General features: G+C 59.1%; 2 protein-coding genes across 2 annotated transcripts in view; both read left to right on the top strand.

Annotated features, from left to right (window-relative positions):
• Positions 1-27,155, top strand: part of ZNF385C (zinc finger protein 385C) — a 98,841-nt gene that overhangs the window by 56,750 nt on the left and 14,936 nt on the right.
• C5H17orf113 (chromosome 5 C17orf113 homolog) lies at positions 13,052-21,277 on the top strand. Its single transcript, XM_049800716.1, has 3 exons — positions 13,052-13,502; positions 16,762-17,390; positions 19,112-21,277. Exons 2-3 carry the CDS (start codon positions 16,872-16,874, stop codon positions 20,642-20,644), a joined length of 2,052 nt encoding a protein of 683 aa, XP_049656673.1. The 5' UTR covers positions 13,052-13,502; positions 16,762-16,871; the 3' UTR covers positions 20,645-21,277.

Here is a 27,155-nt window from a genome sequence, read left to right as displayed (position 1 = left end):
TTTTTAGGTCATCCAGTTTCTCCACCCTATTTGCAGACCTGTCCTGGATGCCTTTGTAATTAGACATCTCCCTGTGAAAGATGATTAACGCGGGAGCCGCGAGCGCAGCCCTGGCTCTCCTCCCGCATCCCTGCCCGCGGCGGTTCCTGTGTTCAGGCAGTTGTTCGTCCTTGGGGCTCCTTGTGGGTGTCCGGCCTCGGGCATGCCGGAGCCCCGTCCCCTTGGAGGGTGACGATGGATGGAGCAGCCCCTATTTAACGTCCCCAGACCTGGGGACGCGGTGGCTGTCCTCCGCGGTGACACCCGGGCAGCAGTTATCGTGGCTCGTTAAAGCGTGAGAATTTTCAGCATACGCATTTAAGCAATTTTAAGCTGCTTTTTTGAGGTGGATCCGTACTAAAATGAAGGGGAAATAATGTTTTAACGCCTTGCCCTGTAACAAAAAGGCCCTTAATGGAGTAGTTTCTATCGCGGCTTAAAGCTGAGACCTTGCGCAGGAGCTGGGATTAATGAAAGGGCAATATTGTTCTCCGCTCCTGAAACAGCTAAGATTAAAGTAGAACAGAGAAGAAAAGCTGAGGCGTTTGGCTGTTATCCTGGTTCTTAGCAACACGATGAGACCAGACCTTCCCTTCGTGGGGAAAATTGAGGTTAAACCCCAGCCCCCCCCAGCCACAGCCTCCGGCGGCACATGGGCTGCTGGCAGGGGTGTGCGTCCCCCCCGGGGACGGCCGGCCAGCACCGCAGGTCACCCCTCCACACAGACAAACGCAGCGTTAGCTCCCCAGGTTTACTTTGCTCTTTTTAGGTGTGTAAAAGCAGAAGTCTTCAGGGAGAATTAATTAAAAAATCAGGATGCCCTGATCTGTTTGGGGTGGGCATATGCCTGCGGACTTGACGGTTTGACCGGGTCCCTGTTTATCGAGGCGGGGGGGAGGAACGCAAGCTGCAAACCCCGTCCTCTTTGTGTGGGAACCCCCCCGGGGGGAGGATTCAGCCCTTAAAATATGTTATCTTAATCCTGAGCAAACTCGGGAGCAGGAAAGGTCAGCGCCCGCCTTCCTGGCCTGGCGGGGATGAAACGCTGCTCCACGCCTGAGCCTTCTGCTTCTGACGGGGCTCAGGTTACGGAGCAGAAGAAAACTGATACGCGTCCTCCAGGTGTATCGGTCTTGATCCTATCTGGCATCTTTCACCCCCAAATTATACCCTAAATCCTCAGTGAGCAAAGTCAGCCAGAAAGGCTCTGCAGACCTGGGCGGGGGTTGCTTTCCTGCTGTTTTTTCATCCCTCTGTCTCCCTTCTTGTTTGTTGAGGTGTTCATTGCCCCATTCTGGTCACTATTTGCCAGGCCACTTTTGGAGTCTAAGGCTGGGGAGAGCCTGTTCTGGTCATGTCTTAGCCAGCAAGGAGTTTAACACTGCCCTCAGTAGGTTTCAGAGTAATCACTCTGTTGTTCCTGAAGTCTGTCCTCACAAAGAGCCCAGTGAATCTGCGGTGTTAGGGTCAGCCCATGCGCAAACTGAGCCTGATGGGCCACAGCCAGACCCGTTCTGCTTCCCCAGCACCCTTCCCATCTCCCTGCCCTCCCTTTCCCTTTGAGTTGCTGCCGCCCGGGCTGCAGGCACAGCTTGTCAAAGCAGACTTGCCCGAGCAAGCCTGGCTCTACGGCGGGTGTAGGTGAACGCTCCCCCTCTGACTACATGTTTGGGATTTGCCTCTCCCAGGACGTGCGCAATGAGCTGCAGGCTGAGGACTGCTGGGGGGCTGCGGCCATGCCAGGGCAGGCAGTCTTGCCTCTTTGCAGAAGAACCTCTGGTTTCATCACAGCTCTCTCCTAACGCTCTGCCGTCAGGGCCCTGAGTTTGGTTAACGACCTGTGTCGAAAAGTAGTGACTGCGGGAGGTGTGTACCAGCTGACGCAATGATGCCTGTTGGCTTTGATTTTTATTTTTTTTAGTGCCTCCCACAGTGTTACACAGGGATGGTAAAGCCAGTCATTAGGGCCCCAGGCGCCCTTCGCAGCTGCAGGCTCTGGTGAGATGCTCGGCGGCGGCAGCAGCTTTGTCCCGCAGAGGACATTGTGGGAAGAAGCGGCCGTGGGCTTTGCTCCCCCAGGTGCAGGGTGGCTGGTGATGCCCCTGGGAGGGTGACGTGGGTCTGGGCCTGGTGGGAGGGTTTGTGCTGCTGCCGTGTGCCAGCACTGGGGTCCACGTACAAATATAGCAAGTTATGCACCGGCCGGACCCACGCTGCGTCGCTGGGAAATTCCAGTGATCCGCTGCGGCTGGGCAGGGGAGGGCAGGAGGCGTTAATGGCAGGGGTCTGTAATCAGCACCTGCAATTAGCCCCAGCTCCAGCTGGCCTCAAAGGCTCGGCCATAAAATGCACCATCCCACGCTGCCGTTCCTCTCCCACCGCTCCATGTCACGCTGGCTCGACCCCCTTCAGCTGCGGTGATGCCAGGGGGACCTGCCTGCCCGGCTGGGATAAACTCAGCACCGGCCGGAGCGGGGAGATCGTTTGTTTACGAAATTGCTGTGCAGAACTCGAGGGGGTGGTCAGGGCTGGGGGTGAGGGTGGATGGAGTGTGGAGGTTCAGAGCTGTATGTCGGTCCAGCCGGTCCTTGCCAGTGGGGCTGGAGGTTGGGAGATGCCAAACTTGCCCATGGCTTATGGTCGTCCCAGAGGAAAGGAGAGCGGCCCCCAGATCGTTTTCAGCCCCTGGCTCCTCCCGGTCTTTACACCTCCATGCTCCCCTCTGCTTGATGGTCACTTGCAGTAACGCCAAACTGCTGATGACATTAAACAAATTAATACCAGGTTTAAATAGCCTGCCGGGAGGCTGGTAACAGGCGGCGCGGGCCCAGCTGTCAATCCTAGATTAGCGAGTGCCCAGGCTAAACTTACTGCCGCTGCTAACAACCCCGAAAGCAATATCCTGTGCAGGGGGCACGTGTGCCCAGTGCATTGGCCCTGCTTGGGGCTTTACCGGTGCTGCCCCGGTGCCAGCCGAGCACAGGAGGGTGTTGGGAGGAGGTGTGCAGGGGGCCCTGATGGCTTTGGGTGCTTTTCAGAGCACCAAAATGCTAGAATTTACCCCAAAAGTGCCTGGTCTGCCTGCAGCACCTGGGAAGGGAATTTGTCATCTCATGGTTTACATCTTTGTTTTTTCCTCTGCTCGTGGCTGACAGAGAGGGGTTCCTGCCCGACTCCTTGAGTTGTTTGACTTGAGGGAAGTATTTAAATCCCTCTCTGTTCTCGTCTCCCTTTGGGGGGGGAGGGATTATTATTTCCACTTTTCACAAGCAGAGGTTCTTCATCATTTCCCTCTTTAAAAGGCACCATGCAATTAAGTTGTGAACCTCCCCTCCTGAGGAGCTCTGGAGGCCAAAACTGAGCCCAGAGAATGTGCTGCCATCAGGGAGTCCAACTGCCTCAGCCTTTGCTGACAAAAGCAATGGGGAGGGCAGCAAACCTTGGGTTCCAGGGCACGTGCAAAACCCCAATCACGGGGGGCTGGGGCAAGCCCCCCCACCTGGGGCAGGCTGCCTGCATCCACCCGTGTCACCCCACAAGGTCATGCTGCGCCTGGATCGAATCCTGTGCATTTCCAGCGCTCAGGGCCGGGGCTGAGCCAGGCAGGGACACGCAGGTGCCCCCCTTTCCCCGTGGGGCCGCACTGCCTGCGCGGGTTGTCTGGCATCTGATTGATGCTCCGGGGCTGGCTGGGAGGTTCAGACCTCTCTTGTGGGGATAGTGGAAAAAGGGATGAGTTCGTGCTGCTGCTCTCGGGCCAGCGTCTCGGTTGTGAACCCCGAAAGCCGAGGGACGCGCCGGTGACTGGAGGGGGGATGCATGCCGGTGTGTGCGGGACGTGCTCGGCTTCCCAGGCGAGTGAGGCACACGCAGTTCAGAGGGATGGTGGGCTCAGCCTGCGTCTTGCTCACGGGGGGATTTTGGGGAACCTTTTCCAGAGGGGATCATGCGGGAGGGTGGCTGCCGCGGCTGCCTCCCCTCCCTGAGCAGACCCCGCCCGGGGCATCTCAGCAGGTGTCTGCCCCACCACAGCCACCCCAAAACAGCTCCCTTGGAGGGGGGGGTCCTGGGCGCTCGAGGGAGCGATCCCGGGGGTGCAGACGAAGCCGGTTGTTGTGGGCCCCCTCGTCCCCGCTTAAAGCCGCTTTGCTTTGGCAGCCCCGGTGCTCGCTCCGTGCCAGGCTCGGCAAGAAAAGGGCGCTGGTGCTGCGCCGGGGGGAGCCGGTGTGTCCCCCAATCCCCCCCCCCATTGCCATGTTAATACCCGGCACCGCCGGCCGCTTTTCGCCTCCGCGCTCCGGGGCTCGCACCGCCCGCCGGCTTTCGGCGGGTGATTGCGGGGTGCGCGGGGGCGGCGGGCGCGCCCCGCCCTGCCCCGCCCTGCTCTGCCCCGCCCCGCCCCGCCCCGCCCTGCCCTCCCCTGCCCGCAGCCCAGCCGGGCGAGCGGGAGGCACCAGCAGCGCCGAGGCGAGGCAGCCGGATCCAAAATGCTTCTAGGTGGGTGGAACGCAACTTTCCCTCCCCCGCGGGAGCAGCCGGCCGGAGGTTGCTCAGCCCCCCCCGACCCCCCCCCCCCGGCCCCCCACCGCTCCCCTTAATCCGCGGGAAAGCCGTTTGCGGAGCTCGCTGGGCGCGGAGGGGGGGTAGCGGGAGCCCTGCCTTGCACAGAGACCCTGGGAGCGGGCAGGGCTCTGGGGGCTCGGCCGGCATGGGGAGGGGGTCTGGCGGGGGGCAAGGCTCGCCCCGCTGCTGTCCCGGGGATGTTCCTGCCTGCACGGAGCCAATTCAAGCGTTCCTGCAGGCAGCCGCTGCCTTTTGCCGAGTTACTTGAGCTTGAGAAAATTGCAGTCAATCAAGGTACGAGTTGTTCTTTAAAGAAAAAAAACCCAACCTATCTAATTGTTTCTTATTTTCTGGGGAGCTCTGCTAAGGTTATGGGAGGGGGGGGTGTCTTTTCTCCCCTTTGCAATTTTGACCACAGACTTAACTCTTAGTAGTGAAAAATCGAGGTGGGTTATTTACTGCCAGGGACGAGCTCCAGAACGTGTGGTGCTTGAGGAGTCCAGGCTCAGGAGCGAGGGGCTGGTAACAGACGCGGCATCAAACACAAACATTGATTCACCTGTGTGGTCCCCATCCTGCTCCCATCAGGGCTTCAGCATGCTAAATTACCCTTGTGAGGTTTTCTTCTTTCTAAGCAAATCAGGTTGTTACTGTTCCCTATTGCCATCCTGCCCGAAAACCAATTTAAAGAGCTGTTCTTTTTATTTGCATCAACAAAGCTGTGTACCGTACACCCACAAAATGGTCCCTCGCAGCCCAAGGCACACATGCAGCCTGTTTCTTCGGCTTCTAGCTTGGTAATCCTAATTACTTACGGGATTCAAGCTGAGTTTGACTCACTGCATCTTATTGATTTTTCCCAGGGCTGCAAAAAGAGGAAGAAAAAGGTCACACGCTGACACGGCTTTATTTTGCCCTTGCCGTTCGTTTGGGGGTCAGCTCCGACTTGTGTTTCTGCTGCACCCGCGATGCAAATGTTTGATGCTTTTTGTGTGAAATGAGGCCGGAGGGAGCGACTGGCAGCGCCTTGGCAGAAAAGGCAGGGAAACGCTGGCCGGGTGCGGGGTGGTGGTGCTTTGCTGCTGGCTTTGGCTCGGGGAGCGGAGCGGCAGCAGCAAATGGAGCGCGGCGCTGCTCTCAGACCCGTTTCACGTGCAGATTCGGGGCTGGTAATTTCGGTGGTTTTGTTATTATCGGCATTAACTTTCCAGCAGGCAGCTGGGGAAGGAGCATCGCCCCTGGCTGCTGCCTGCGCTGGGCAGCGATGGGGGTCTGGCGGGTCCCTGCGGGCAGCGGCGCTGGTTCTCCCCATGCATGTACACATGCATGCGGTCTGCACGTACGTGTGAGTGTCTGCAGGTCCACATGCTTACCTGAACTCATTTTCCTCTGGTAAGGTATCGCTGGCGTGTGCTTGTTGGTGCCTGTGGCTGCAGGAGAGCAGCCAGGCCGGGGGAACGGCGGATGTTATTGAGCTGGCACATCTGACGGGGCTTCTCCGAGGTGCTTGCTTTGTTGTAACTGCAGCCTTGCCCGTCAGCTGTCTCCTATGGATCACTTTAATTTTTCTAATAGTTTGAAATACAATCTTTTCTCCATGAGCTGTCTTTCCCTGTATTTCTGGAACATGTAATGCTACTCGGGATATTTATCTGGAATACTTGTCAGGCAAAGCAGTTTTTAAAAAAAACCAAAACCACGCCAAAGCTTGCTTTTAGCCTTGTGGTCTCAAATATGTAGAAAATGTTGTAAAGCCACTAAAGCTTCAACTTTGAACCCGTTCTGCCGGGTGCGGTGCCAGGGGCTCGCTGGCAATCTCTGTGCTGGGGCCAGGGATGCGGGACCGTGGTGCTCTGGGTAGAGAAATGCGTTGGTTGCAAGGTGCTTGCGCGGTGGCTGCTCCCTGCGAGTGTCAAGCATCCTCTTCCTCACCGTGTTTTAAACGTCTCTTCAAAAACAAGTGGGAACTTGGAGTCACCCGGCTTTGCTCTGTGCCACAGCGCAAACCTGCGGTGGGCAGCGCAGGGTGGAACCACGCGTGGGGCCTGATGCTGCTGCGAGTTTGCTGCTGTTAATTGGCTGCTTAATGAGGCTTCCTGTCCTCTCCATGGTTGTGGGGCTAACAGAGAAGGGAGCCTGTCCCCTCTCAACCGCTGGGTTTGGCTTTGGGGCTCCTTCATCAGATGGTGGGACTGAGCTTTCCCTGAGGTTGTTTTGGGTGAATTTCCCTGTAAATGCAGCAGTTGTTTTTGTTGCCAGGGGCTTGCTCTGAGAAATGTCCTGGGGAAAACATCTGTCCCCTGGTTTCAACCACGAGCGACACCCGGGGGGGGCACTGGGGGCTCTGAGCTCCTCCGACAGCCTCAGCCTCCCCTTCGGAGTATTTTTAGACCAAGCTGTCATCTAATCTTGACCTCCAGTATGACGTGGGCTAGAAAATATCACTGCATTTCCAGCATCAAGCTGAGGGTATAACTCACAAAGACCATTTTTAATTATACTTTACCTTGCTGAAATAATGAGTTGCTAACAAGTATTTTGAGCAAACGTGAACTTTGCTGAAGTTTCTGCAGTGACGATGCTCCCAGCAGGCTGCTGGTGGCTGCGCTGCCGGCACCGATGCTTTGATGGTCCGTTCCAACACCCGCCTGATGTCCCGAAGCTCTAATGACTGCAGGGGCTGGGTATTAGCAGATTGCTTTTTTTTTCCCTCTTCTGAACGGGATGTTAGAACGAGTAGGCTGGCTGTTCCCACTCTTCTCTGAAGTGATTATATTAGCACGGCCTGGGTAGGAGTGGCGGAAATTACAATGAAATACTAGCAGTAGGAAATAAAAATCTAATTAAAAAATAATGACAGATGTGTGTCATCTTCCAAACCCTGGGTATGACCAGCCTGGCCCGAGGGCAGCCGTGGTGGGGAGTTACGCACTTCTGCAGCTGTCAGCGCAAATGTGCTCGGGGCTCCCAGAAAATAATGTTGTGAGCAGAAAGCAGGTTGGGGGGAGCAAGGGGCTTTGACCTTCGTAAAGCTTAGGGGGGATATGTAAATGGGGTTTGAAAATCCTCTCAGCCCCCCCCCCCCCCCCCCCCCAGGGCTTACACCCCTGAAGTCTGAGCTGGTGGGATGCCCTGCAAGTGGGGCGATTCCCCTTTTCCCCCCGCCAAGCAAAGCGGGGAGGGACTGGCTGAAGGCCACATGGTTTCACTGCTGGGGGGGGGGGCATTGGGGACAGCCGCGATGTTGTCACATGCGGTGGTTTGGGCCTCACCGCGGTGGTCTGCATGCATCGTTCCAGCAGGTCTGGGATGGTGCCGCTGAGAAGGGATGGCCACTGGCCTGGAGCCTGGCTCTGCCACCGACTGCCAGGTGGCCCCGGCCATGTCACTTACTCTCTCTGAGCCCAGCTGTGTCCTCATGGCTCTTCTCTGCTCTCCGGGGGCTCGGTTCCCTGGGGAAGGGCCAGCCCAGCCCTGGCTGGGCGAGGGAGGCACCTGCCTTCAGGTGCTTCAATAATAGAAGTCATTAATTTTCACTGCTAATGGAGGAAACGCTGCACTATGAAAAATGTGCATTGGCTTAGAGGCAATTCAAAAGGCTGCTAGAGACGGGAGCCCCTTAATTTGTTCCAAATTGGTTATTTCACTGGAACGGTGAGAAAGCATCAATTTGAGTATCTTTTTTCCCTTTTCATTTCTGTCAGTCGCTTCCTGGCTGTAATGAATTGGACTCGGCTGTAATTTTTATGATTTAAACGATGCCCAGATTAAAGGCTGAACTAATCTGGTGCTCCAGTCTCCCCGCTGAGCTTGCCATGTTTTGGAAGGACCCTGACCTCTCCCTCACCACCACCCCAGAGGAGAAGGCGATGGTGGGGAGGGGCAGGGAGGGCTTTGGGGAGCAGAGTCTGGATCGGTGTTTAATGCTCGCTGCCTCGTTTTTCCCACTGCCCCGGGTCAGGTTTAGCCCAGCTCCTTCCCGGGCTCCTCAGGACCTGTTGCAGAGATCAGCAAGGTCTCAGCCAGGCTGCGCCAGCCCCGGTCGGGGCTGGATGGGGGCTCTGCAAGGAGGGCATCGCTAAATGCCCATTTTCAGATCATTAGCTGACACGTGAGGAGAGCTGGGAATTAAAATCCAAGGGGAGGTGCGCTCAATGCTTGTGGACGTGAGGAGGAACAGAGGCTTGATACAGCGAGACCTGTGTCCAGTTTTGCTCCTCCGAAAGCATTTATTATATCATTGGTGCAGGGTTACTGCTCCCTGCAGCTCTTGGGGTGCTGGGTGCTGCCAAGCTGCCTTTCGAGGACCAGGTGCATCAACTGGGAGGGAGCCCAGGGTGGGAGGTTACCTTGTCTCTGCTTCTGCTCTTGCTCCTTGACAAAAGGGCTTTGCCCTTCTCGGCTGCTGCATGGCGGAGAGCAAACTGGCCCTGTCTCTGATCGGAGGAACGTTAGCCCGGAGCTGGGGTCACTGGCAGGGGAGAAATGAGCACTGCTCCCCTCCCCAGCCCAGACAAATAATCCTGTTTGTGGCCATGCCTGGGAGTTTGCAGGGATGTCATCTGAGTTTATTTCAAGGCTTGTTCCCTGCCAGCTCAAGTCATGCAGCAAAAGGTTGTGACAAGGCTGTGCAGGGGAAGGAGGCGTGAGGCAGCGTCCTGCAAGCTGGTAGTGGCTGGGGGAGCGGGGGGCCCCCCGTGTCAGCTACTCGGGGGGCTTCCTTCTCCAGCATGGTCCCATGGTCCACTCTCCATGGCCCACTGCCCACCCAGGCCCCTCTGCAAGGACCTGACTGTGCCCGAGCCAGAGCCCCTGTACCCGCAGCGGTTCTGGAGGGGCCCCCCCGGCAGACAAGGAACAACCCCCGAGTACCCCGGGGATGTGCAGGAGAGCTGGGACACAGCAGGGAAATATTAGGGTCCCCCAGCATATGCCCCATCCCCTTTTCTGAGCCGAGGCACCCATTCTTTCCCGTGACCCTCTGGTCTCTTTGCAGCGATGCTGCGAAACAGCAGATCCCGCAGGAGGAGCGAGCCCTGCCAGGTCTGCCTGGCCAGGCAACAGCCCTGGGGGGGTTGCAGAAGTATTTTTAATTTGTCTGAGCTGACACGGTGTTGAGTGCTCGCTCCCTCACAGAGGGACGGCTCTCTCCTACACAAGACAGCGGCTCCTCGCAGCCTGCCTTCCTCCGCCATGCACAGCAGAGATTAAATTGAACTGTCACCACCTTTGGGTGCGAGGGACGCTGCGGTGGGCAAAGCCGGCGGGGGGGCTGGGTTGCTCCTGTGCGTGCCCCTGCTGCTCCCAGCCCCCCGTTCGTTTTGGGGCCTGGCACAGATGGGGCTTTGGGCGCAGAGGGGGAGCAGGGACCTGCAGAGCAGCGTGCTCCTTCCCTCCCCCCAAAATCCTCCCTGTGCAGAGCTGACACAGCAGCCCTCCTGGGGCAGCGTGCCGGGGCTCTCCCACCCTGTCCCCGTGGGATGGATGGGGAGGAAGAGGAGGAGGGCGGCTGGTGGAGCCGGGCAGGAGAGCCGGTGGGCTGCGAGGGGATGGGGCTCTCCTGGGTTAGCAGCTTCGGGAGCACCAGCAACTCCGCTTCCCTGCTGGAAAAGTGTGAGTCATTCCCCAGAGACTGAGACTGGCTTAAAGCAGCGAAGGAAAACAAAATCTCATAAATATGTTTGGACTCGGGGATTGAATATCTTTTGGGGTAACGGGGCTGGGTTATCAGTCTCTTCCGTTCAGCTTCTTATCGATGCAACGAAAAACCCTGGGGGAAATGCAGCCCCTAGACGTGGGGCTGAAGTGCTGGCGAGCGGTGCCAGGGTCTGGCCCCTCGGCATCCCCGGCAGGGGCTGTGTGCCTTGGGTTTGGTTCGGCCATCGAAGGCGTGGGGCTGAAATGGAAACTGTGGCTCATCGGGCAGCGGCCGCCCTCGTGCCATGCTGATGATAAATGTGCTCGTGCAGACCGGGCACCTGCCCGCCAAGCTCTCTAGGCATGTCATGGGGGAGAAAAATAGCAATGATCGAATCAAACCAAGACTGCTGCTGCTGCATAGGAGTACATAGAAATATTTCCATCTTAGTTCCTTTAGGAAGGACGTCTGCCATCCCACAAGGTCGCAAGGGCAGGGGTGCTCATCAGGGTCAGGGACATGCTGCAATCACTGCCCAAAATCCACGTTAAAGCTGGAGGCTTCCAACAGAAATGTGAAAGGAGGCAATTAAAAGACTCTTTCACGTGAAGCGTTTCAGCTGTTTCCTGTAGCGTCCCCACCACAGGACCCCAGGCAGAGGTGCGCAGGGCAGAAGAGACCAGGGGGTTCAGCTGTGCCCCCCGGCATGAAGCAGGCAGAGCCCCCCCCCCGCTTCCTCCACCACCCCAGTGCCTGCAGGGTTCACCCAGCACACCCTGGTTTTCCCAGCCCTCTCCCCGGGCTCGGTGTGCCTCGGCAGGTACCTGGGGTCTCTACCTGGCCGCTCGGCCCCCGGCAGATGCCTGCGTGTCTGTCCTCATCCCACCCTTGCTCCTGCGAGGCCGCTGTGGTTTGGCATTAATGTGGGCGAGGATGTGAGCTGGGTGGCTGGCAGGGCTGGGGCTGCTCCTGACGGGTTACCGACCCCTCCAGAGCCAGGCATGGTAAATTATGGCCCCCCAGCCCGGGCAGGCAGCTTTCACCTTCCCCGGCTGATGCCTGTCTCCCTGCCCGGCGCTGGGGCAGGGTCTCCTTGCCCCGTGCAGGGGCTGCCGTGTGCCAGGGGCTCTGCAGCAGCGGCTTGCCCATCAGTGAAATGCCCTGCAGAGCAGCCGACCTGCTCCATGTCCCTGGTTTTCTGGCTGTGCTCAGAGAGGAGCCTGGTCCCCGCTGCGATGCCGCGTGCTGCCGCAGTTGGCTTGCCCAGCGGGATTTTGGTGTCCTGCCTGGTCCCCGTTGCTTCTTTTCATGAGAGGTTTTGTTTCTTCGCTGCAGATTTTTCCTGCCTGGCTCCCTTTGGGTTGTGATAATTATAAGTGACTGCGTTTGTATCTGGTGCTGGGGAAAGCAGAGGGGAGGATGGGCAGCGAGTGCTTTTGCCAAATCCACCTGTTTTCCAGGACTTTGCACGGGGCTCATTGGTGCTCCCTGTCCCTCTGCTCTGGGTTTGGGTGCCTCTCCCAACAGTGTGGGGCAGGAGCAGCCTGCGGGATTGGACCAGGCTGCTCCCTTTGGGAACCAGAGGGGAAAAGCAAGCGTGTTCCTCGGTCCTGCCAGTGCATCCCGTCGTAAGGGGCTCGGTGGGGGCCAAGCGCTGCCAGGGCCCGTGGGAAACGGGGTCGACCCCAGCCCGCGGGGCCACCGGCTGCTGCCGCTCCCCGGGCCGGGACCGCTGACCTTTGCAATCCTGCTCCGGATGCTGCGAACCAGGGGATGCGGCAGCCTCCTGCCTGAAAACTGATTAAAAAGGCTAAGTCCTCTTTTCTCGCTTGCATTAGCACAAGAATAAATAGTGCATATTTTCACCCCTAGGAGCCCCGTCTCTGGTTTCACCCAGCTCCTGTTAGCTTTAACCCTGGGCTGAGGTGGCCGGGCAGGAATGTCCCAGGAGCAGGAAGAGCCTCTTGCCCCGGGACATGTGGAGGAGCCTAAAGAGAGGAATTCACTCGGGGGCGCCGAGCCAGCCGGAGCCAGGTACAATGCAGCCCCTAATCCAGGCACATACCGTGGGGCCGCAGCCCCTGTCGAGGCCTGACTGTGCACCGGGTGCAGGTGGAGTGGGGGCCGAGAGCATCCTCCGGCGAGCGGCCGTGGTGTCCGTGCTGTGGGACGGGGAGGGTGTTCCCATCTGGGGCTCCTGTGGATCATCGGTGCTCTTTGGGATTTTAGTGACCTTGGGAGCCTTGTTCGGGGGGAAAGCAAAGGTGGCATAAAATCTGATTTTTGGAAGAAGTTGAGGGGCTCTCAAATTCACCTGCATTTAGTACTAAAAGAAGGGGCTTTGGTGTGAGCGGAGCTCCCGTTCTTCTTAGGGTGCCCCAGCACGAGGGGGCTGGTGGCAGTGCCAGCGCCGGTCCTGCCGCTATGGACAAGGAGCTCGGTCCGAGTCCCGCTGCAGCGTCCCCGCTACGGGGCTCGGACCTGGATTTTGCAAAAGCTCAAGGCCTGCGGGCAGGGCTGGAGAGCTGCTTTGCCCGCAGCTGCCGTGTCGCGGGGCGCTCGGGTCCTGGCTCTACCCAAACCCGAGGAAACCCATCCCGGCTGGCTGCGGCTTGTCCTCGGCCGAGGGACCCGTGGTGGGGGTCCGCGAGCCGGGCACCCTGCGCCCGTCGCCTTTGCCGTCCTCGCACTTCGGCGGGACGCCTCTCGCCGGGGAACCGTGTGTCGGGCGCGGGGCCCAGCTCGGCGCGTTCCCCTGCCCCGGGGGGGGGGGCCGGAGCCCGTCCATCGCCCGGTCGCCGCCTCCAACCGGCCCCGGCGGCCGGACCGCCGCCACGGCGCCTTCCCCGTTCCCGGCCACCGCTAGTGGCCACTGCCGCCGTCGGCTGCCGGGAGCATCGGCGGAGCCAGACAGTCCTCGCAGCAAGATGGCTGCTCCCATGCTCCCGTGAGCACCGGGCGGCAGCCGCAGGCTTTGTTCCCGCAGCCGCCCCGCTCGGGGCCGCGGCAGCGCCGGAGGGGGCGTCCGCCCCCCCCCCCCACCCTGCGCCGAGCGGGGCTGCCGGGGCGGGGGGTGCGCTGCCGGCGCTCCCTGCCTCCCGGCGGGTTCCCTTTTCCTTTTTTTTTTTTTTTTTTTTTTTTTTTTTTGGTCTTTGCATTGTTTGGCTGGGTTTGGTTTTTTAATTAGATTTTTTTTTTTTCCCCCTCTTTAAAAACCAAAATCTGGGAAGTTCATCCCAAAGCCTATGGCAGCCTTTCCATGGTACGTATGTAGGGGGAGGGCGGGTGGGTGGGTGGCCGGGCTGGGTGCCGGGGTCGTGTGCCGCTCTGCTCACCCTCACCCGGGCAGGCGTGAGGTGACCGGCAGCCGTGGGCGACGCGCCCGGTGTGGCGCGAGGGTCAGCGCAGCGGCTCGTCCTCCTGCGCGTAAATCCCGATCCTGCCCAAACTTCCCTGCCGACCGCGCTCCTGCCCCGGCTGCGGGGAGCAGCGGGCTGGTGGGGGTACTGTAGCGTCACCCCCGCTCCCGAGCCGCTTCGTCCCCGCACGTGCTGCCGAGTCCCCGAGGAAACGCAACGCTGCTTTCCCCCGTGGCCAGCAGCGGCCGGGGAGCGACGCGCACGGCGGCAGGGAAGGGTGCCCGGAGCTGGTGCCGGTGCAGAGCAGGCGCTGCGGGAAGTGGTGCCGCAGTACTCTGCTCCATCCCGAGCTCTCCCCAGTCCTGTGCGCCCTAGACGCTAATTGCTGCTCTTTTTCTTTCTTTCCAAGGTAGTGGTTTTTGCTGGAGCAAGCGCTGGGGGCTCTGTGTAGGTGGGGACGAGTTTGGGAGCGAATGGAGTCGGTGATGGGGAGGGAACGGCAGAAACCGCCCCCCCGGGACGGCAGCCGGGGCACGCCAAGCTCGACGCCTGCCCGGCACGGGGATGGGGGCGGTGGGTCCGGGGCAGGCTGAGCCCGTGAACCATGAGCGAGGCTGTCGAAGACGGCAGAGTTGTCCCTGCTGCGCGGGCACCTCCTCCTGTTTCGGGGGCAAGCCCCGAGCCTCACCGGGGCGCGGCAGGGGCACCGGCGCAATCCCAACCCTGGCAGAGCCTGCGTCCCCTGGGAATGTCTGATGGGTGCTGGCAACTGCAGAGGAAAACATTCAGCGAGACAGGTCTGGGCTTTGACTCTCACGTGGCAAGTCTGTCACAGTTTCCTAATTAACGTGCTTCCGAGGAGACGCTGCTCTGGCCGGCACTTGGCGGCTGTGGTGCAGCTCTTGGACCGGCCTGGGGAAGCGGCTGCAGCTTTGTCAGGACCCCCCGGCTGTGGGAATTGTTCCCTGGGCGCTCCCGGCTGCACCGTGCCAAGGTTTGGGACCAGGCGGGAGACCTGCCTCTGGGAAGCAGACCAAACCACATTAAACAGGCTAAGAGCAAGATGCAGAGGGAATCCACACACCCGTTGCAAGCCTTGAAAGCTTTGTGCTCCCTGCGGGCAGGAAGAAACTCCTAGCAGGGCCGTGTCCTGGGGTTTCTCTCCGCTTCCTTGGAAGCGTTTGATGCTGACTGTGGTCAGAGCCAAGTTTTGGACTAGCAAAGTCCTACTCTGACCTGGGCTGGCTGCTCTGGTCCTTCTGTCCCTGTCCCCCTGCCCTCGCAGAGCTGGCTTGCAGCTCCCGGTTTGCTGGAAGAGCACAGGGTGAGAGCTCCCGGGGCTGGAAGCAGAAGGGTAACGCTCTGAAGATGCACACGTGTCTAGTGAACTGGGACAGGGCTGCTGAGGGAGCCGGGACCATGATTCACCTGGACGGCAGCAATGGGAGATACGGGCTCCAAGGGTCCGCACCCTGCTGGCCCCACAACACCCACCTCTGCAGGATGAGGTACTTGGTGCCTGGCTGGCACGCAGGCTGCGGCTGGGCTTGGAGATGCCGGTGCTGCCTGCTCCTCTGCCGGCTCCTTTCTGGGGGCAGGCATGTTTCCTTTCTGGACGGAGAGAGGGTTTCTTGGCCTTTTTACCAAGTTACGCTGGTTTCTGTGATGGAGGAGCAAAGCAGGAGCGCTGCTTCTGTCCAGCGTGGCAGGAGACTTTGGTACATCCACCCTCTTTCAGGAGGAGTTTGATGGGAAGGAGAAGGAGAGGTTCCCCGAAAAGCTGGGCGCAGCCAGAAGAAACTCTTAGAGCTGCGGGAAGACTCACAGCTTGGAGCCGGACCTTGGGGGGACCAGCAAGGTGGCGAGGGAGGACGGGCAGCTGCTCCTGAGCACCCCAGGGAAAGCACAGGGGCTGAGCACGGTTACCCTTTCCCCTCCCGCTGTCAGTAAAGGACGTTCCTCGGTCCTGGGGAGCGTGGCTGGGCGAAGGGAGTCCTGTGGCTGCGGTGCTACCTGGCCGTGGTGCTGGGCAGCTCCACCGCCACCTGGCCAGCATCACCCGGGGCTGCCCGAGGGGAACCCCTGCTCCACGGGAGCGGGTGTTTGCAGCTCTGGGAGTCGGGGTATTGCTCTAACGCCTAAATCATGAGGCTTCCCACTTCTTCCTGAGCGCTGTGGTAACGGCTCTGGTGCTTGGGGGTTTTGTTCTTTAGGAAAATCTCAAGTTGCTCGTGGGTTTCTCAGCAAGTCATACTGACTGACAGTATTCCCTGGCTTGCACTGCTGCTCAATGTCCATTTTCTTTCCTTTTCCCTCTGCATTTCATTTCCCCCCCTTTCCCCACCCTGTGCTGGGTTCCTCCTCCCACTGCCTTTATCAAGGCTCATTTTGGTTTTTCAATCCTTTTCATGGAGGAATGCAAGGATTGTACTGAGTGGGGCTTAAGTACAGGGACGGAATTGAGTGGATGCTTAAATACTTTCACCTACCTGGGTTAAACACATGCGTAAGTGCTTTGCAGACTCAGGCTCCAGTAGATGCTCGGGAGCCCTGGCTGGAAGGGGTCCTGTGCATCAGCTGCTCCCGGGAGGGATGCTGGGCTGGGGTTCTGACTGCGCGGAGCACAGCCCCACTGCCACGGGACACAGCGTGGCTTTGGCAATTTCCCGGGATAGAGACAAGCAATGGAGGAATGAAAACACACACGTGCATGCAAGCACGTGTTTCTGAGCTGGCCTCCAGGTCTTCCTCTTTCAGCTCCAGGTCTCTGGCACTCGCCGTCAGCAGCGGGTGCTGCTCCTCATGGGGCCGAACACTCGTTTTTAGACATTTGGTCCAAAGCCAGCTTTGAACGTGCCACACCTTCCCAGCATCAGCCGCAGCATGGAGGTCTGGTCTGATGGGAAGCGTGCTTTGGTGTCCGTGTGATCACGAGGAGGACTGTGCATGTGTGCCAGTCCCACTGCTGACACTGAGAGCTGCCGGTGACACCGATGAGGCGCTCGGTGGGATCCCCCTGCGCGGTGCCGGGGCTGTCGCACAGCCCTGCTTGCCCGGAGTGCTGCCGCCGCAGCTCTTCATTAGCAGCCAAGAATAAACGATGAGCACAGGCTGAGGTTTGCAGGCCCTAATCCCTTTCCCTTGTGTCTCTTTCATCTCCAGTCGGACCAGGAGAGTTGTAATAGACCTTCTTACTAAATTAAATGTAGAGGCTGCTCCTCCAAGGCACATTTCAGTTCAGCGGTAGTGTTTGATTTCCCAGCCACAGCAATATGGTGCCTCCAGGGAAAAAGCCAGCTGGGGAAACTTCCAATTCCAATAAAAAATGTAAACGCTATTTCAATGAGCACTGGAAGGAAGAATTTACCTGGCTGGAGTTTGACTATGAGAGGAAACTCATGTTTTGCATAGAGTGTCGGCAGGCGCTGGTGAAGAACAAGCACGGTAAAGCGGAGAACGCTTTTACCGTGGGCACGGACAACTTCCAACGCCATGCCCTGCTGCGGCACGTCACCTCCGGCGCGCACCGCCAGGCGCTGGCGGTGAACCGGGAGCAGCTGGCTTTCGAGACCCGCGTCCACGGCCACCCGGAGCTGCGCTCGGTCATCAAGGTGGAGGTCAACCCGGCCAAGGTGGCCGTCCTCACCACTGTCTACTGGATGGCGAAGGAGGAGATCCCAGACGAGAAGTGCTCCTCCCTGCTCGACTTCCAGAAGTTCAACCTGTGCCAGGCGCTGCTGGCCTCCGAGCACAGCGAGTACTACCACCCCAGCAGCGTCAGGGAGATGCAGGTGTGTATGTCGGGCTGGGGGCTCTGCACCCGCGTTTGACGGCTGCTTTGGGGCTGGGTGGTGCCGCGCGGCTGCCTGCCTGTGAAGCTGCCCGCACCCGCCGCGTTCAGCAGGGCGGGTTGGCTTCCCGGCACCCCGTCGAGCGTCGCCAGCGCCCGCTTGGCTTTTCTTCGGGTGCCGCATGTGCGAGCAAGGAGCCTTAAGCACGAGCTCCCATCGCACGGGCCCCGGTGAAACGCGGGGGGGCAAGCGTGTGCGCTGCCTCGCCAGGGCCAGAGTCGTCTTCGCGGCGAGGATCGCTGGATCTTCCCGGCGGTGTGAGCCCGGGAGAGCCGGAGCTGGGTGCCGTGGCGGCAGGCAGAGCAGGCAGGAGGCCGGGCAGGGAGCTGGTGTCCCAGGCAGAGCAGGGGCTGGGGCTGTTGGCTGCTCAGGAGCACTGACAGGCTCTGTGTCAGCGTTGGCTGATGGGCAGACATCTGTCCCCGTCCTTGGACAGGTAAATGCGTCCGGTGGCACCAGGGCACATCCGCGATGTACTTGGGACCACCGGCCCCGTCCACAAAACCAGGCTGCTCCAGGGCGTGCTCTAGTCCCACGGGGGAGCCGGCGGAGCCAGGCAATGCTCCTGTTCTCCAGGAGCTTCAGTGGAGACTGGAAGGTCCTCCACATTGAACATCAACGTGGCACTTTCTTGGTGTCATTCCCTGATTTGACAAAGCAGGAGAAGGCGATGGGCTCCCTCGAAGGAGCCTCGGGCTCGTGGTCACGCGTGTGCTTCCAGACACGCGGGGAGACCGGGAGCATCCTCTCTTGTCTGAGCCTGCCAGGCTGCTTGAAGGATAAAAGCGCAGGAGTTCAATTAGCACACGAGCACTGTGGGTTTTTCCTCTTTTGCCCTAAACTGAGCAATCAGAAAGATCAAGTAGCCGGAGAGTTTAGAAAGGATTTTCTTAATTTTACAAATGCTTCATGCCTGTTAAAATCAAATTAAATTTTTAGTGAGTCTTGGCCATTTGCCAGGCTTTTTAGATCTCTAAAGAGCCTTATTTTTCTGCAGATAGACTAAATCTACTAATTAGATTTCTCAGCCTGAAGTGCTACTCACAGCATTCACCCACACTGAGGAAGTTTTCCTTTCAAACCGGGGTGTTTGCCTGAAATGTGGAAAACTGAGTAAAGAAGGAGAAGATGCTGTAGAGTTTTGCTGCTGCTCCTACCCATGCTGGGCTTGTAAAACACGAGTGTAATTGCTGAAGTTTGAACCAAGGCAGTGGGTTGTCGGTGTCTTGCCTCGCTCCCGGCGCAGGCAGGGTCTTGGGAACCCGGGTGACGGCAGGGTGCGGCGGCTCGGTGCTGCCCCGGTGGTGTTTGGTCCTGCTGAAGCTGTGAGGCTCCAACCCCCGGCTCAGGGCAGGGACCCCCGAGCTCTCTGCAGCTTCGCTCGGTGCTTGGGCTGCAGGCCAGCAGCGGGAGGAGACAGTATATTAGACAGAAAAAAAAAAAATAGTGATTTCCAGCTTGTATGTGTACTTGTATATACAACTTGCTTAAGGGCTTTTCTCCGACTCGGGACCTTGCGCCGCTTCTGGGGAGATCCGAGGGCGGGAGCCTTGCAGCTCGCTTTGCGCCGGGTGCTGTGCATCTCCCGCGTGCTTTTGAAGTTCATTTGTGTTTCTCTTTCCCTCCCCGCCTGCCCTGCGCACCTCCTTTAACTGGCTCAGGCAGCGATCGCCAAAGTCCTGCACAACGAGGACAGGCACAGGATAAAAGCTTCGCCGTTTGTCGGGCTGGTGGTGGACGAGACGGTGGACGTCCTGGAGCACCGCAGCCTTGCCATGTTCACCACCACCGTCTCCCCCTGCAACGGGCAGACCTCCGCCACCTTCCTGGGGAGCTTCGAGCTGCCCGCTGGGGAGGCCTCCACGGTGGCGGGCAAGGTGGGCGAGGTGATGCGCTCCTTCGGCATCCCCACCATGAAGATCACCTGGCTCAGCGCCGACAGCGCCTCGCTGGTGGCCGAGCGGCTGAGCGGGGTGGGGACCGCGCTGACCTCCCTCTGCCCGCTCCTCACGGAGATGCACTGCCTGTCCCACGGGAGCTCCCTGCTGCCGGCCGAGAGCATCGTCAGCATCGAATACCTCCAGAAATACGAGACCACCGTGGATGCCGTGTACAGGCTCTGCTCCAGCTTCAGGGGGGAAAGCAACGGCCTGCAGGAGCTGCGGAGCGTCCTGGACCTCTGTGAGATAGACCTCGGGAGCCCCAAAGCCATCCACTGGACTTCTATTTTCCCAGCCGTGGAAGCCATCGATTCCTCGTGGCCCACGCTGGTGCTGCTGCTGGAGAGCGAGGCAGAGCGGTCGCCCGTGGCCCACGGCCTCTGCGAAGAACTCAAGAAGTTCCAGTTTGTGGCCTTCACCAAGATCCTTCTGGATGTCCTCCCCGTCTTCCAGAAACTCAGCCGCTTCTTCCAGATCGAGGACTTCGACCTCTCCATCCTGAAGCCCATCGTCTCTGCCACGGCCACCACCCTGCAGGCCCAGAAGAGCGCCAGCGGCCAGAACCTCCAGGAGTTCCTCAACGAGATGAACGAGCACCCGCGGGACGACCGGGAGGGCGAGAGCCGCCTCTACTACAAGGGTGTCGAGCTGGCCAACTGCTCCAAGGTCCACCTGAAGCACTTTGAGCGCCTGAAGGAGAGCTACCTGGAGAGCGTGCGGGGCAACCTGCTGGACAGGTTCCCCAGCAGAGTCCTGGAGGCCATCAGCTCCTTCTCGGCCATCTTCAACCCCAAGTGCTACCCCCAGTCTTTGGAGGACATTGGCAGCTACGGGGTCAGCGAGCTGAATTTCCTCCTGCAGGCTTACTCCCGGGTGGTGGTGAGCGAGAGGGCCCTGAGCGATTTCCCCCTCTTCAAGCGGATCGTCTTCAGCCTCAGCCAGCTCTCCTTCAAGGACCTCTGCGTCAAGCTGGTCTACAGCAACTCTGAGATGCACGAGCTCTTCCCGGACTTCGCTGTCCTTGCGGCCATCGCCCTGGCCTTGCCACTGGGCTCGGTCCTTGCCGAGAAGATCAGCCGGGGCAGGGAGCTGCTGAAGCGCGGCCGGTTGCGCTGCACGAAGGACGAGGGGTTCTCTGACCTCATGAAGATCGCCATCGATGGACCGGCCATCAACGAGTTTGACTTTGCGTTGGCCATCGAGCACTACGAGAGCATGAGGGAGTCCGGCTTCATTGTGGCCCAGGTGAAGTGAGCGGCGGCCGGCAAAGGCAGAGCCCTGCGGGCAGGGAGCCGGGTCCTGTGGCCAGCCCTGAGCGCTGGCCTGATGCCACCTTTCCCCATCGCTGGTCACGGCTGGGGCCGGGCAGCTGCCAGTGGATGGCGACCTGCTCTGTGCTGGGAAGAGGAGATGGGATCCTTCACAAAGCCATGCTAGTTGCACGACCACCCCTCCCTCATCCATCTGAATTGGGGCCACCTGAAATCCAAACTGCACGGAGGTTTTTTTCAAGGGTTTGTTGTTATTCTGTTTTAGGGAGATGAAGGCAAATCTTCTCTTGAGCTCAAATGTCACATTGCATTTGCACAATGATACGCAGCAGCTTTTACTTAGTACTCTGCAAAAAATATCTGATTTTTGTTGTTTTGGAGCCTCGAGAATGAATGCAGAAAAGGCAGTGCATCTTTCTAGCTCCATGGCAAACCCTAAAATGCCTGGCGGTGTCTTGTTGGTATTCCTTGCGCACAGCACAAAATTTTTTTAGCAGTGGCATCAAGTCCTGATCATTTCAAGAGCAAGAGATTTAGAGAATGGTATTGTAATCACCGAGGAAATAGTAACTTCTAAATGCATCATTGTGTATATATGTGTATGTGTATATATATATATAAATATATATATAAATATATATATATTAAAAAGGTCTATCTTAATTTTCCTAGTGTTTAAAATACAAAGATATCTAAAAGGACTTTTTTTACAATGACAGAATAAATTATAAGCAGGGGTCCAAAAAATAATAAATAGCGAATTCCTGGTCTTTTCAAAATGGCATCACATACCTACGTTCCCTTTGCACTCTGAGCTCTCTGCAACCAAAGAAAGAGTCTTTTAACACCTGCTTTTGGGACAAGCCTGAGTTGTTTGGCTTGTGTTTTTCCTTTCAAACATTCCCTTTACCCCAAAGCAAGCGAAGCCGTTGGGAGCCCACGGCGGGACGGGGCTTGGGCTCCTCTGCCGCCGGGTCTGGGTGTGTGAGCACGGTGGCCGAGCGGGGCAGTGGTGCTGCGTGGCAGGTCTGGGTGTTATGGGGCTTCTCTGGTTTTAACTTGGAGGGATGTTTTCTTCAGTTCTGTTGGGGTGGGTGAGAAGATCCTTCTGACTGATTTTAATCCGCAATTAAGCCAACGCAGCAGCCTGAAGCATCACGTCAGTTTAATAGCGAGTGCTGGGTCCTCCCGCGGGATTCGGCTCCGCTCCTTCCTTGGGTAAGTTGACTCCGTCCCGCAGATGCAGGGTCCGTGTCTGGCAGGATTTGACCCCGATGTCCATAATGCTGACGATTCCCGTTGGTCCCGTGCGGTTGCCTCCGGCTGGGACTTGTGCTGCAGCAACATGGAAGGGCTGGAGGGGGGGGGGCTTGGGCTCGTTGCTCCCCCTCTTCTGGAGCGAGCAGCCGCTGCCCCTGGCAGAAGGACCTTCCTCCGCCCCAGCCCTGGCTCGCGGAGCCCCTCAGCTCTGGAGAGCAGCCTGGATGGCTGGAGGGGTCGCACAGCCCCGGGAGCAGTACTCGGCCAGCACGGCTGCCTGCCCTGCTGGGGTCCCTCCATTGCTCCGAGGGGCGGTTCGCTGTCTGCCCAACCCAACGGGTACCGTGCCCCCAGACCCCCGTGTCGGATGTGCAGACAGGGTGTTTGGGGGTGCCCGGCAGTGTCTCGTGGGCTCCCACGGGCGTGCTGTGCCCTGTGCCTGCGGTGGAGGCACGGAAAGCCAGGATTTCTGTCCTCGGGGCTGGTGGCAGGTGATGGCCCGGAGTCCATGTCCTTCTGGCTGATCTGTAAGGTGGAGATGCTGGTTTGATGGCAAGAGTATTTGGGTGAAGGCTGCTCGCTCACAAGCATCCCCCGGTTCAGGTTTGTGGTTCTCGGCGTGCCCTTGTCCTGCAAGCTGGTTTTTGCTGCGGGCTGCTTTCTGTCCGAACGGTGCGTGTAGAGGAGGCAGCTGTGGCTGTCGAAAGCTGGAAATAGGAGGATTTAGCAGGGCAGCGCTCACAACGTGCGCTGTCCTCATGTTCCCAGGGAGGCTGGGAACCGGCGTCAGCGCCAGAGCCTGGTGCACAGAGCAGCTCTGCAGCCGCCGGGCAGGGGGGGCCTTGGCCCTTCCTTTCCATCAGGCTCCACTGGAGCTGGGTGGGATTGGAGGGGCTGCGCTCGGCCAAGGCTGGTCCTGCTGCCGGGACTGCTAGGGCCTGGAGCAAACCCAGTGTGCCAGGGTAGCTGCAGCATCACTGTCTCCAGGGCCGACAGGTCTGCTGCACTGCGGTCTGGGTCGGGTTTGCTGGGTCTGGTTGCTCTGGGAGTCCAATGTGGTGCAATCATTCATTACTGGTCCAGACCCTGAGTGGTGCCGGGGCTGCTCCGGTGCTGCAGTCGTGGTGCGGTGTTGTGACGGGGTGTTGCTGCTCTTCTCCTGCCAGCAGCCTTTGGCATGGGGGAGCACACATGTGTTTCCCTGAGAGTCTCCTGGAAATAGCTGGAGTGAATTCAGCCGGTGCTTGGCCAGAGACAAAAGCTTTAAAGCCCTGGGTAAGGAATTTGAGACACCACCAAAATTTGCTAGGAACACCTACCAAACAGGAGGGAGCCAGTCTGCTTCTGTGTGAATAAACAGCTCCTGTCTCCATCTGTCCTGTGCAGACTGCGCCAGATGCTCTCGCGAGGCAGCCGACGTCTGCAGAGATGGGTCCTTGGCAGATTCTCGTGTCAGTGTGAAAACCCACAGCATTGTCCCTGCCGCTTTCAAAGGTGTTTCTTGGAGGTTCACACATACGTAGCGTTAGAACACAGGAGTTGCTCTGATCTGTCTTGCAGGGGACCTGGGAGAAAACCCACTGCAGACGTGCGGTGTAGTCGCTGCGCGCAGCACAAAGAGGTGGTGGGGACCAGCTGGGGATGGCGGCCGGGCAAGGTCCTGGGTGGGCTCAGTTAAATGAAGGACTGAAACGCGTCTTTAAATTCCGAGCGACCCCTCCAAGAGTTACGTGCCTGCGCGACAGAAGCTGGGCAGAGCTTCAAGGCGCTGGGAAGAGGCTGAGCCGACGGTTCCAGGCTGAGCCCCAGGCAGAGGATGCGCAGCACCGCAGCGGTGATGCCGTGTGGTTTGGCGTCTTTCAGTCAGGCCTGGATGCTCAGTTAAGAACGGCTGTGCACCCTCCCTGCGGAGCTGGGGGGCGGGTGGTGGTGTGAAGGGACCCCCCCCAGGCTGCAGCGGCTCAGACCTGACCGTCGCTCAGAAATTTAATTCAGCGGCTTGGCAGGCAGGGTGCCCCACGCAGCAGGAGCGGGCACAGCGACCCACCCCTGCGGTTTCAGCTGGGTGACATGTGCCGAGAGCCCGGCTGGGGCGTGGGGCAGCGCCTGCGGTGCCCTTGGTGCTTGTGCCGGGAGCACGGGGCTCCTGCGCTGCCCTCCTTGCGCCAGCCCTTCAAAATGCTCCACGGAGCCCCGGCACGTCCCGTCCTGGCAGGACCCGTGGGGCTGACGCCGCAATGCCAGAGCAGCCGTGTTTGCTGCAGAGGTAGGGGTCCTCTGCCAAAACGGGGGGAGAAACTAAGGCAGTGCTGTGGCAGGGGATGGTCCTGCTCCAGAGCTGCAGACCGAGCATCTGGGGATGCCATTCACCAGCAAAGCCCACCCTGCTGGTGACCGTGCCCGTCACCTCGGGTAAGGTCGTGTCATTCTATACAGACCTGGGGGCCCTGCCACTCTCCCCAAAGTAAATCCCCTTAATTGAGTGTCTAATTAATACCTAAAAATACAGCCTGCAGCTGCTGCCGGAATCTGCCCTGCAGCAAAGGTAAGGCAGGAGCCGCAGCGGCACAGCCCCGTAACCTTGGGAAGGTGTCCCAAGAGCATCGTGCGGGTGCCCTGTGCCCCGGCGGGGTGCTGCGGCATGCCGGGGCCGCTCGCTCCGCGCCGGGGAGCTCCGCCGGTGCCGGGACTGCGGCTGTGCCCCTCGTCTGCCCTCTCACTGCACGCGGTGGTTATGCTTTGGTGATCATCTGAGGTTCGGGCAAACCACAGCCGATGGTGACTTCGTCCCTGTGCCGCGTGGCTGCTGTCCTGTTTGCCCTCTGTAGCCGGGGGACGGCGAGCCACGCCGGCTGCAGCTCGTCCCTTCCGCAGCGAGCGCTGCCTTTCCTCCTTTTGCCGGCTGCAGGTGTGTGGCCGCTCCTCGCAGGGTGCGTGACCGACGATGATGCTGTTTGAGGCTTTCAGCCCTTTTCCTGCTCTTGTCTACTTCAGTGGCAGAACCAGCAGGGAAAGGTCCTGCCCCATCCACAGGGTCCCATCTCGGCTGGGTTTCTGGGCTCCCTCCTCACAGCCTCTTTTACCCCCGGACTGCAGACCCAGCTCAGAAACATGTTTAATCCACAAATTTGGGCTCAGGGACGTGCCAAAGCAGCTTGGTGTATCGCATCCTTATTGTGTCGGCGGCAGCAGCTGCCACAGGCGGTGGCCATCCCTGGGAGCCCATGTCGTCCCCCCCAGTACCCCCAGGCCATGTGCCCGTCCGGCACAGGAGCTTCTCCCTGGGGAGCAAACCCCTCAGCTGCGGAGCCAGGAGCCAGGCAGCAGGAGTCGGGTTTTGCCAGCGTGGTGGTGTGTGCTGAGCTGCAAACTCCCTTTATTCAGTTACTGATGATGGGGGCAGAGGCGTTCGCCTGCCCTCCTGTTCCTCCCAGTGGTAAGTGTAATACATATTTTTTTCTTAAGGCCAGTTCAGTCAGTGCAAAGTGTACTGACAAAGGCAAGCAGAAAGTCTCGCAATCCAGCCCCAAATGCCTTTGTTGTAACTGCTGCTCTCCGCAGGGTCGCGGCTGCGTGTGTGGGCTGGGGGGGGTCCCCAGGGGCTGGCTCCCCGGGTGCCGGCCCTGCCGTCTCAGATGATTTGATGCAGAAATACTGTTTCATGCCTCAGAAGGTTAATTATGCATCGTTCACCCATTTCTGCTTGCTTTTGCTCCCTCCCTCATCACTGTTGCTATAATTTTATTTATTTATTTTTAAACAGTTTCACAGATTTCCCTTCTGGGCGACTCTGGAATTAACTCGATCAATGCACGCCTGATGAAGCAAAATGTAATTTTTCCCCGGAGTCAGGCCTGACTCAGGGACGGCTCCAGTGCCGCTGAAGAGGCGCCCGCGTGCGCTCTCCCAGAAAGAGGTCGTCGTTGCCCGCAGGGCCCACGCAGCGAGTGCTCGCTGCTCAAATCCAGAAAATCTCTCAAACTTTGAATTTCAGATTTGTATCTCGGCTCCTGCACCAGCCTGGTCTCTGCCAGCGGAGGGTCGGGTGTGGAGCAAAAAGCAGGAGAGCAGCACCGACCCGCTGCCGGACTGGGGTCCTCATCCTGCACAGCTGGTGTCGGGGTGTGGGGGGGCTGGAGGGGGACAAGTGCCTCAGCACTGTCCCAAAGTGGCACCGGTGAGTACGGCTCCCGGTCAATGTTTCTGCTGCGGGAGGACCCAACCCTTCGGGCACTGGCTGCTTTCATCCTCCCACGAGGGACTGGTGCTCTTCTCAGCGCTGGGGCGGGCAGGGGGCTGGGTGCTGCACTGGGGCAGCCTGGCTCCACGACAGCCTTCGAGGTGAAAAAAAGCCCAGAAATCCCCCCCAAAAAGGAAAATTGTCCTTGTCCTTGTTCCAGGCAGAGGGACAGGGCTGCTGAGGTGGGCTGGAGGAGGGAGAAGGCGTGAAGCCGGGCGAGATGCGAATGGGTTTCTTGGACTCACAGCAATTTGAAACCTTTTCTTATTTATTGTATTTTATTCATTTGCTTATTTTAACTTTTCCCCCCTCCTTGCTCTCAGAGCTGTACGTAGGTGCAGGAGCCCAGCCTGGGCCCTCGGTGGGTCAGAGGATGCTTTCCTGGGGGGGATGGATGAGTCCGGGTGGAAAACCGCTGCCCTTGGGCTGCTGAGCGGGGCGAAGCGCTGGGACGGGGAGCGGGCTGGAGAGAGAGCCCCTCTGTCTGGCCTTCCTTTCTTCCCAGGGGTGTTTTCTTTTTAAGCAGAAAATTATTAATAACTCCAGGCTATTTTTAAATCGCACGGCGGAGCTCGTGGTTAGCTTGCGGGGGACGATGGGGAGCAGGCAGCTCTAGTGCAGGAGCCGGTGGGTCGGGGTGAGGGGAGCCCATCTCCAGGGGTTTCCACCCAAAATACCTGTGGAGGGGCAGAGCTGGGGCACCCACGCGGCTTGGATGGTCCCAGGGGCACCCAAAATTTAACACCTTTGCAAAGCCGGGTCGGTGTCCTGGCGGGGGCTGCTCAGCCCTCTGCCCCCCACCTGGTGCTCGCAGGGGTGCTCGGGGCCGGGGTGCTCCTTTGGCTGCTGCCGGCAGCCAAAAAAGCACCGGCCCCATTAAGGAGTACCCCCCATGGTGCTGGCGTAGGAGAGCCTGGGGCTGCGTGGGCTCCCATGGGAGAGCCCAGGGAAGGGGCTGTTTCCCCGGGAGAGGTTTTGAAGCCTTTTGGAGGGC

The sequence above is a fragment of the Accipiter gentilis genome, chromosome 5, assembly GCF_929443795.1.
Source record: "Accipiter gentilis chromosome 5, bAccGen1.1, whole genome shotgun sequence".
Lineage (NCBI taxonomy): Eukaryota > Metazoa > Chordata > Aves > Accipitriformes > Accipitridae > Astur > Astur gentilis.
The sequence above is the reverse complement of the archived record's forward strand: the minus strand, read 5'-3'. Positions and strand labels throughout refer to the sequence as shown.